The sequence below is a fragment of the Sapajus apella genome, unplaced genomic scaffold, assembly GCF_009761245.1.
Source record: "Sapajus apella isolate SASKATOON/1434 unplaced genomic scaffold, GSC_monkey_1.0 scaffold68, whole genome shotgun sequence".
Lineage (NCBI taxonomy): Eukaryota > Metazoa > Chordata > Mammalia > Primates > Cebidae > Sapajus > Sapajus apella.
The window spans coordinates 4,199,676-4,209,724 of NW_022437008.1; the positions used below are offsets into that span (position 1 = coordinate 4,199,676).

The following is a 10,049-nucleotide window of genomic DNA, read 5'->3' on the forward strand; positions in this document are numbered from 1 at the left end:
TTTTTTTTTTTTTTTTGAGACGGAGTCTCGCTCTTGTTACCCAGGCTGGAGTGCAATGGCGCGACCTTGGCTCACCGCAACCTCCGCCTCCTGGGTTCAGGCAATTCTCCTGCCTCAGCCTCCTGAGTAGCTGGGATTACAGGCACACACCACCATGCCCAGCTAATTTTTTGCATTTTTAGTGGAGACGGGGTTTCACCATGTTGACCAGGATGGTCTCGATCTCTTGACCTCGTGATCCACCCGCCTCGGCCTCCCAAAGTGCTGGGATTACAGGCTTGAGCCACCGCGCCCGGCCTGCAACTTGCTTTTATTAACACTGTTTTTGAGATTTATCCATGGTAAAAATCTATATAAAATATAGTTCCCTCCTTATGATCATTGAGTTGTTTCCATTTTTTGTTGTCTTAAATAGTAGCAAGGTATATTTCCATGCACATGTCTCCATGTGTAAGAGTTTCTCAAGAATCTGTATCGGCCGGGCACGGTGGCTCAAGCCTGTAATCCCAGCACTTTGGGAGGCCGAGGCGGGTGGATCACGAGGTCAAGAGATCGAGACCATCCTGGTCAACATGGTGAAACCCCATCTCTACTAAAAATACAAAAAATTAGCTGGGAATGGTGGTGTGTGCCTGTAATCCCAGCTACTCAGGAGGCTGAGGCAGGAGAATTGCCTGAACCCAGGAGGCGGAGGTTGCGGTGAGCCGAGATCGCGCCATTACACTCCAGCCTGGGTAACAAGAGCGAAACTCTGTCTCAATAAAAAAAAAGAAGAATCTGTATCAGGCCAGGCATGGCTCACACCTGTGATCTCAACATGTTGGGAGGATTGCTTGAGCCCAGGAGTTTCAGATCAGCCTGAGCAACATAGCAAGACCCTGTCTCTACAGAAAGTAAAAAAACAGGCCGAGTGCAGTGGCTCATGCCTGTAATCCCAGCACTTTGGGAGGCCGAGGTGGATCATGATGTCAGGAGTTTGAGACCAGCCTGGCCAACATGGTGAAACCCCATCTTTAATAAAAATTAGCCAGGCATGGTGGTGTGTGCTTGTAATCCCAGCTACTCAGGAGGCTGAGGCAGGAGAATTGCTTGAACCTGGGAGGTGGAGGTTGCAGTGAGCCGAGTTCACGCCACAGCACTCCAGCCTGGGAAACAGAGCAAGAATCCATCTCGGACAAAAAAAAAATTAGCCTCGCATGTTGCTGTGTGCCTATTGTTTGAGCTACTTGGGAGACTGAGGTAGGAGGGTTACTTAATCCTGGGAGGTCAAGGCTGCATTGAGCTGTGACAGTGCCACTGGACTCCATTCTAGGCTGGGTTACAGAGCAAGACCCTGTCTCAAAAAAAAGAAAAGAAAAGAAAAGAAATTTGTACCTCAAAGTCAAATTGCTGGAACATGGAAGTGTATGTTTTAATTTACAAGATACCCAACTTGTTCTGGGAAGTGACTGTATCAGTTTATGCTCGTACTAACGATGATAGTGTCTGAGAATGCCTTTTCCTTCCTCTCTTGATATTCTTCAACTTAGGTTTTGTTTGTTTGTTTGTTTTTATTTCTTTAGAGACCGAGTCTCACTCTTGTGCCCAGGCTGGAGTGCAGTGGCGCGATCTTGGCTCACTGCAACCTCTGCCTCCTGGGTTCAAGTGATCCTCCTGCCTCAGCCCCTTGAGTAGCTGGGACTACAGGCACACACTGCCACACCTGGCTAATTTTTTTTTTTGCATTTTTGTAGAGATGGGGTTTCACCGTGTTGCCCAGGCTGGTCTCAAACTCCCGAGCCCAGGGAATCTGCCTGCCTCAGCCTCCCAAAGTGCTAGAATTGCAGATGTGAGTCACCACACCTGGCCTTAAGTTTTTGATATTGTCCTTAATATTGTCTAACTGAAATTTCTGCTGATATGAGGAAGGGAAATGCTCTTTTGGCTTTAATTTACTAGTGATATTATTGATCATCTTTCCAGGAATGCATTGTCTATGAAGTTTTTGTCTTCTGTGCTCATATATTTTTTTGAGACAGGTTCTCACTCTGTTGTGCAGGCTGGAGTGCCGTGGCATGACCTTGGCTCACTGCAGCCTCTGCCTCCTGAGCTCAAGCAATCTTCCCACCTCAGTGTAATGCACCACTGTACCTGCTTAATTTTTTTGTTTATTTTTCTTGTAGAGACAAGGTCTTACTGTGTTGTCCAGGCTGGTCTAGAACTCCTGGGCTGAAGCGATCCTCCCATCTCGGCTTCCCAAACTATTGGGATTACTGGCATACTTCCGTTTTTGGAGAATTAGGTTGTCTTTTTCTTGTTGATTTATAGTAGAACTAAATTCTATGCATTATTCCTGTTTCTATGCTACATGTTTTAGTTGTTTTTTCTCAGATTGTCCCTGGCCTTTTGACTTTGTGGTATTTTCTCCCACTCACATGTTTTTAAGGTTAATGTCAAATTCATTCCCTTCAACCAGATGTGGTCAGGATTGCAGTGAGGAGGTCATGCTCTCCTTCACTGTGTTCTCTGTATCTTACAAGTTTTTAATGCTCCAAGTGTTTCTGTTGATATTCTCTCTTGATATTTTCCACAATGATAGAGAATTTTACAAGTCAACCCTGGTCGAGTTCTCTCACAGAGATTTCGATGGAAGAAAGGTATAAAAATGCAAGGACTGAGGTCATATTACTGGTTTTGGAATGTTCTTTTTTGTTCATAATTTTCTTTTATATTATTGATTATTTTTGTCCAAGTTTCTTTAAAATAATTTTCTTTAAATTTGGAAATAAAATCTTTATGGAATTCTGGTTGAAACTGACCTGATATAAATTAGCCTGTGGTAAAAAGGTATGCATATATATTTTTTGTTTTGGTGCGATTATATATTACATTGGTTCATATAAATCTTACTTAAAAGAATTTCGTAACGTTTTGTAGGACTTTTCTCGTATTCTTGCGAATCATGCTTCCCTCTCCCTTCAATTATTTACACAGCAGTTGTAATCTTAACTCACTGCCTGCACCTCAGGTTCTCTTCCACTGTCTTATCACTTGCAGTCTGGCTTCTGCCCCTCTAGTTGAGCTAAATCCAGGTGCCCTTCTTCATTTTCATATTCCTTAGCTTACTGAGATGTATGAGAGAGTTCTTACCACTATCCATTTTCTCTTTTCAAAGCTCAGTTCTCTCCCTTTAACGGACTCTTTTCCCTGTTTTTCTGTTGTTTCCTCATTTGCCATAAGATTTTTGTAATATTAATGCGGATCTCTGTCCAGTTCTGTCTAGTAGAACTTTCTTTCTTTCTTTCCTTTTTTTTTTTTTTTTTTTTTTTTTAGAAGGAGTCATACTCTGTTGCCCAGGCTGGAATGCTGTGGCATGACCTCAGCTCACTGCAACCTCTGCCTCCCAGTTCAAGCGATTCTCATGCCTCAGCCACCTGAGTAGCGGGGATTATAGGTGTGAGCCATCGCACCCGGCTAATTTTTGTATTTTCAGTAGAGACGGTGTTTCACCATGTTGGCCAGGCTGGCCTTGAACTCCTGGGCTCAAGTGATCCACCCACATCGGCCTCCAAAGTGCTGGTATTACAGGCAGAGACCCCATGCTTGGCCTCTAGTAGAACCTTCTGTGATGATGGAAATAATCTACATGTGTGCTTTCTAATACAGTAGCCACTAGCCACATTTGTCTTAGAGTGCTTAAAAGTGTGGCTAGTGTGACTGAGGGACTAATTTTAAAATGTTATTTAAATTTGAATTGCCACATATACTTAGTGGCTATCATATTGGATAGCATAGCTGTATGCAGTCTTTTAATCAAGGGGATCCAAACTGTAAGTCTATGTGTAAAGACAGTGGCTGGAGCTCCAGGCACTTCAGAGTCCCCCATATTGGAAAATATCTGTAGTCTTCTCCCATCAGGCTTCTTTTATTCAGCATTAAGATAGTTATTGTATAAATCTGCTGTTTGCCTGGAGTAAAGACTTATTTTGGTAAGATGAATAGAGCGGCTTCAGTTGATGTATATAAGAGATGAGATCCAGGCAAGTGAGTGAGGGAACAGAAGTAGTTGTATTTCTAGAGAAAGAAAGAAAGAATGAATGAATGAATGAATGAATCCTAACCAAGGATAGGCAAACAAATCCTCTCAGGCCTGGGTGTAGACGGGGCCCTGGTAAGAAAATCCAAGGCTGTGTATAGGACAGACTGATAGGGCTGAGGGCTTTCCTTGGGTGAAGGGTGTATTGGAAAGAAGAAAGATGCAGTTGAATAATATTTTCTTTTCAATTTTCTTCTGACCTATACTGGAGACAGCTTTACTTTTCAACAGATGGGAAACTGTTATGGCAAATACTGTATCTATTTAACTCCTAATGCCAAAATAGGTAGTTGTAAAATAATCCTTAACCCCATCTAAACATGAAAACGTCTCTGTTACTGAAATAGTCACTAAGTTTCGGAATCCTGATTACAGCCTTGAAAATGGAGCTCATGTTCTCCAAGAATTATTCCTTAACTAAGCTCGTGAGTTTTGATCTCTTTTTTCCTGAAGTTTATACCTCTAATAATCTATCACATATTAGCTCGTCCTTCATTACGTGCCATAGGGAATAATCATATGCACAGGCTTGAGCTCTCAGAATCTACAAAGGGTAGAAAGACCCTGTGTCAGGCTTCCCCCCCATCTGTTAGGTACTGGGGGCCTACTAGTAGGTTCATATATTTGAATATATTGGCTGATTATTGTGGTACGAAAAGGACTTTCTCATTTTTTTTTTTTTTTTTTTTTTTTTTTTGAGACGGAGTTTCACTCATGTTACCCAGGCTGGAGTGCAATGGCGCGATCTCGGCTCACCGCAACCTCCGCCTCCTGGGTTCAGGCAATTCTCCTGCCTCAGCCTCCTGAGTAGCTGGGATTGCAGGCACGCACCACCACGCCCAGCTAATGTTTTGTATTTTTAGTAGAGACGGGGTTTCACCATGTTGACCAGGATGGTCTCGATCTTTTGACCTCGTGATCCACCCGCCTCTGCCTCCCAAAGTGCTGGGATTACAGGCTTCAGCCACCGCGCCCGGCCGACTTTCTCATTTTTTGAGATCATCTTCTAAAAAATAGTTTTCTTTCTGCCTTACCCCAACCAATATCCTCTCCTGAAAGCACATATCTTCTCAGTATCATCATTTTCCCTCAATGATGAGAAAAGCTGACCATGAGGTTTCTTGTAATCACTGGGAAAAATATATATATATATAAGTCTCTCCTGGACCCTGATAGAAATCTTAGTTGTTGAATAGCATTAGTGGGAAAAGTTGTTATGAAATTAATCTGGCAGCAGTCATTCATTTAACAATATGCTGACATTGTCCGAGGCATTGGATGCAACAGTAGAAGAAAAGGGAGTGAACGTCAGTGCCTGCCCTCATGGAGCTTTCAGTCTTATGAATTCCAGTGCAGGAGGGACTGGAGGCTTTAAAGACTAGAGGCAGGGAAACTGGCTGTGATCTAATCAGACATCCTCAATTCCGTACCTTGTTAGCATTTAGCTTTGCCTGCTTTTTGATGACCTGCATTTTACCAGTTTCCCCAACTTCCACCTCCCCATCAGCAACACATACACCTTCGTTCTCAGCTCTCGTTATTCTTTGTGTTTCCATTCTCTTTTGTTCATATTGCATGGCCACATTTAGGAGATGTTAGAACCACGTACTTTCTACCCTCCTTCCCCCCGGTTAAATTCTTCCATTTCTTCTCTAACGGTTTTCTTCCTCGCAGCAAAAGAACAAAGGAGATACTTGCTTTCTTGATGTTTTTCAGACTGGGAGTCTTGGTGTGAAATCAAGGAATTGTCTCCAAAATGGTTCACTGATGAAGATGAAATATCCCAGGAGGTGGTAATGGAAAGGCTAGCAAGTCATGGCCTTGACCACTGCAGTTTCAGAGAAGCCTGGAAATACGAGGGTGAATTTGAGCTACATCAGGGAAATGAGGAGAAGCCTTTCATGCAAGTGATTAAGGAAATCTCTACTGGGGAAAGAGACAATGAATATAGTGATTCTGGGAGAAGCACACCCCTGAAATCAGTATTTTTAAGACAACAGAAAGTTCCTACCATACAGCAAGTACATAAATTTGATATTTATGATAAAATCTTCCCCCAAAATTCAGTCATAATTGCATATAAAAGCCTCTGTGCTGAGAAGGAATCTTTGATAGGTAATGAATGTGAAGAATTCAACCAGAGTACATACTTTAGTAAAGATATAGGAATTCCTCTTAGTGAGAAACATTATGAAAGTAATGATTTTTCAAATCTCTTAAGTTTCCACTCATTACTTACTCAACATCAGACCACTCATTTTGGAAAGTTACCCCATGGATATGATGAATGTGGTGATGCCTTTAGCTGTTACTCGTTCTTGACTCAACCTCAGAGAATTCACAGTGGGGAGAAACCATATGCATGCAATGACTGTGAAAAAGCATTTAGCCATGACTTCTTTCTCAGTGAACATCAAAGAACTCATATTGGGGAGAAACCTTATGAATGTAAGGAATGTAACAAAGCCTTCAGACAGAGTGCACACCTTGCTCAACATCAGAGGATCCACACTGGAGAGAAACCGTTTGCATGCAATGAATGTGGGAAGGCCTTTAGCCGTTATGCCTTCCTCATTGAACATCAGAGAATCCACACAGGTGAGAAACCATATGAATGTAAGGAATGTAACAAAGCCTTCCGACAGAGTGCACACCTTAACCAACATCAGAGGATCCACACTGGAGAGAAACCCTATGAATGTAATCAGTGTGGAAAAGCCTTCAGCAGACGCATAGCCCTTACTCTGCATCAAAGAATTCACACAGGAGAGAAACCTTTCAAATGTAGTGAATGTGGGAAGACCTTTGGCTATCGCTCACACCTGAATCAACATCAGAGAATTCATACCGGAGAAAAGCCCTATGAGTGCATCAAATGTGGGAAGTTTTTTAGGACTGACTCACAACTGAATCGGCATCATAGAATTCATACTGGAGAGAGACCGTTTGAATGCAGTAAATGTGGGAAAGCCTTCAGTGATGCTTTAGTTCTAATTCACCACAAGAGAAGTCATGCAGGAGAGAAGCCCTATGAATGTAACAAATGTGGGAAGGCTTTCAGTTGCGGCTCTTATCTTAATCACCATCAGAGAATTCATACTGGAGAGAAACCCTATGAATGTAATGAATGTGGGAAGGCTTTTCATCAGATCTTGTCCCTAAGGCTACACCAGAGAATTCATGCTGGAGAAAAACCTTATAAATGTAATGAATGTGGGAATAATTTTAGCTGTGTCTCAGCCCTTAGACGACATCAGAGAATTCATAATAGAGAAACACTCTGATTATAACAAATAGAGGAAAGAAAACATTGGGTTGCCATCAGTCCTTATTGAAAATTAGTGAGTTCTTTTTGGTTAGTAATTCTTTGCATGTAGTTCATATTTCAGTTTATGAGTATTATTTGAAGTAATTCATTAGTAGATGTCCATTACTTTTGTTTTGTTTTGTTTTGTGTTTTGAGACAGAGTCTTGCTCTGTTGCCCAGGCTGGAGTGCAGTGGTGCCATCTTGGCTCACTGCAGCCTCCACCTCCTGGGTTCAAGCAATCCTCCTGCCTCAGCCTCCTGAGTAGCTGGGATTACAGGTGCCCACCACCATACCTGGCTAATTTTTGTATTTTTAGTAGAGATGGAGTTTCACCATATTGGTTAGGCTGGTCTCAAACTCCTGACTTCAGGTGATCCACCCACCTCCGCCTTCCAAAGTGTGGCATTACAGGCGTGATTGGTCACAGGCTGGCCAATCATATCCCGCAACCTAGTGATACGGGATTGGCAGATGGCTCTTTGTGGATCAGCGAAGTCCTTTGGGGCTATTGCTATGGGTAGTAAGAGAGAATTTTTTCTGCAATGGCAAGTTTCAAGGATTTAATAAGATTAAAAACTCACCAGTAGCCTTTTTGCCACTCATGAGGAAAGCTTTCCCAAAGAGAAATCTAACAGGAAAATGGAGCAGAGAGGCGGAAATCTGATGATACTGTTTGATCTCCTGGATCCAGCCATTCTTGACAGCTGCGCCATCCTTTTTCTTTTTTTTGTGATCCAATAAATTTCTTTTTTTTTTTTTTTGCTTAATTTGGATTAGATTTTGCCTCATGAAATTAGAGTACTGATTCACACATTCTGTGTTTGCTATACATATGAGAAAGCCTTAATTTTTACATGGCATAGTTGTTTATTCTGAAGAGAAAACTTATAACAAGTTGATGAAAGTTGAATATACAGCCTCCACAAAGCTGAGATAATTGTTAGATTTTACTTGTCGATAAATTATTTTAGTGTTTCTTAGTTTTTTTCACAATATGGATGACTGTTATAAAATTCACCAAGTAAAATTCTCTAACAGGCTCTCCCTTAAGGAGTTAAAATCATTTGTCACAGTGAGTCACCATATGCCTGTAAAGAGAGACTGTAAAGCTAAGAGAATAATGGCTTCATTTGTGTAATGAATGGCTCTTCATTTTGAAGGAGCACCTTAATTTTCTTCTTTCAGTATGGGTCTAAACATATTCTGTGGCAAAATATAATAAAATTGTAAACGAGGTCTCTTGTGGGTGGGCTCTAAATTTGGTTTAAGAACTTTATGGACAACTTCTTTGCAGCTGGAGATATCAGACAAAGATATTGCTGGCAGATAGAATGAGTTGTTTTGAACAGATGGTAAAAGCAAAGCAGTTAATGCCTAAAATTGTTAGAGACTAAATAATTTCCATTATTGGGAGTAATGAGGAAGATGAAATTGTGAGAAAATACATTTCTTTTTTATCTGAATGGATGTAGGGAAATAAACTGGTGATATGGTAGCTGGGCCATCTTGAACAGTAAGAATATTGGGCATTGCCTGAAGAACTTCTATAAAAACATACCAGAACAAATGAATGAGGAAGGAATGAAGGATTTATATGTGCATATAATTTGTTTAATATTCAATTTGTACTTTAATAAAAATCTGAAAATTATTTTTCATAAATATTCAAATTCCCTTTAAACAGCTGAAAATACAGATTTAGTGACTCAGTACTTCAAACCTTGAACAGAAACAATATGATTATAAAATATTTCCAAACTTACGTTACATCTAATCTAAAACATTAATATTATAAGCTTAATTCATGTCATCATTTCTTTATTTTTAAATTGTATTTCCTGGAAGTATGGGGGATATTTATTTTTGTAATTTCCAAGCAGTAAGTAATAATTTATTTCAGAAAGTTTCACAAGGTTACAGTAAACTTACCAAACTTGAAGAAGAATGACTCAGACCAGTAAAGAGTCTGAGTTGCTCACTAACTGATTTTTTTTTTTTTTTTTTTGAGACAGAGTCTCACTCTGTTACCCAGGCTGAATGCGGTGACACAATCATGGCTCACTGCAGCCTCAACTTCCCGGGCTCAAGTGACCCTCCCACCTCAGCCTCCTGAGTAGCTGGGACTACAGGTATGCTCCACTATACCTGGCTAAGTTTTGTGTTTTTTTGTACAGTCGGAGTTTCGCCATGTTGCCCAGGCTCGTCTTGAACTGGCCTGAAGTGATTTGTCCACCTCGGCCTCATGGAATTAGAGGCCTCCCAAAGTGCTGAGATTACAGGGGTGAGCCACTGTGCCCAGTTACTAATTGATTTTTGATCTAAGTATGGCACCTGATTTCATCCTCTAGAGTGACAAAAACCTAAGGCACTGGTTCATTCTCTGTTTATATGGTTAAACTTCGCTTGTAATGTTGATAAAATCTTTTATACCCATGTCTTTAGCATAAGTTTTTGTATTTTGCAATGTTTCTCCTTACAATGAGGTGCTAAATTTTGTCTTCCACTCTACAACCCATTGTCTTGTGATCGATTGACCTGATCTCTTAGCATTAGTGAAAATTTATGCTTTATTAATATTTGATTGTTATTAGTACCATCTGGAGATTTCTGTTTATGTGTGTGTATGTGTTATCTGAAGATGCATATTTCATTTAAATTTTTTGTAT

At 40.8% G+C, this 10,049-nt stretch overlaps 1 protein-coding gene across 6 annotated transcripts in view; it reads left to right on the plus strand.

Annotated features, from left to right (window-relative positions):
* ZNF527 (zinc finger protein 527) overlaps positions 1–7,718 on the plus strand; it is a 25,278-nt gene extending 17,560 nt beyond the window's left edge. For all 6 annotated transcript variants that reach the window (XM_032248979.1, XM_032248978.1, XM_032248981.1 and 3 more), the window contains one exon: positions 5,792–7,718. In XM_032248979.1, coding sequence (XP_032104870.1) covers positions 5,792–7,359 — 1,568 coding nt within the window. In that variant the 3' untranslated portion in view covers positions 7,360–7,718. The remainder of the gene's footprint in view (positions 1–5,791) is intronic.
* Positions 7,719–10,049: the final 2,331 nt, after the last annotated feature.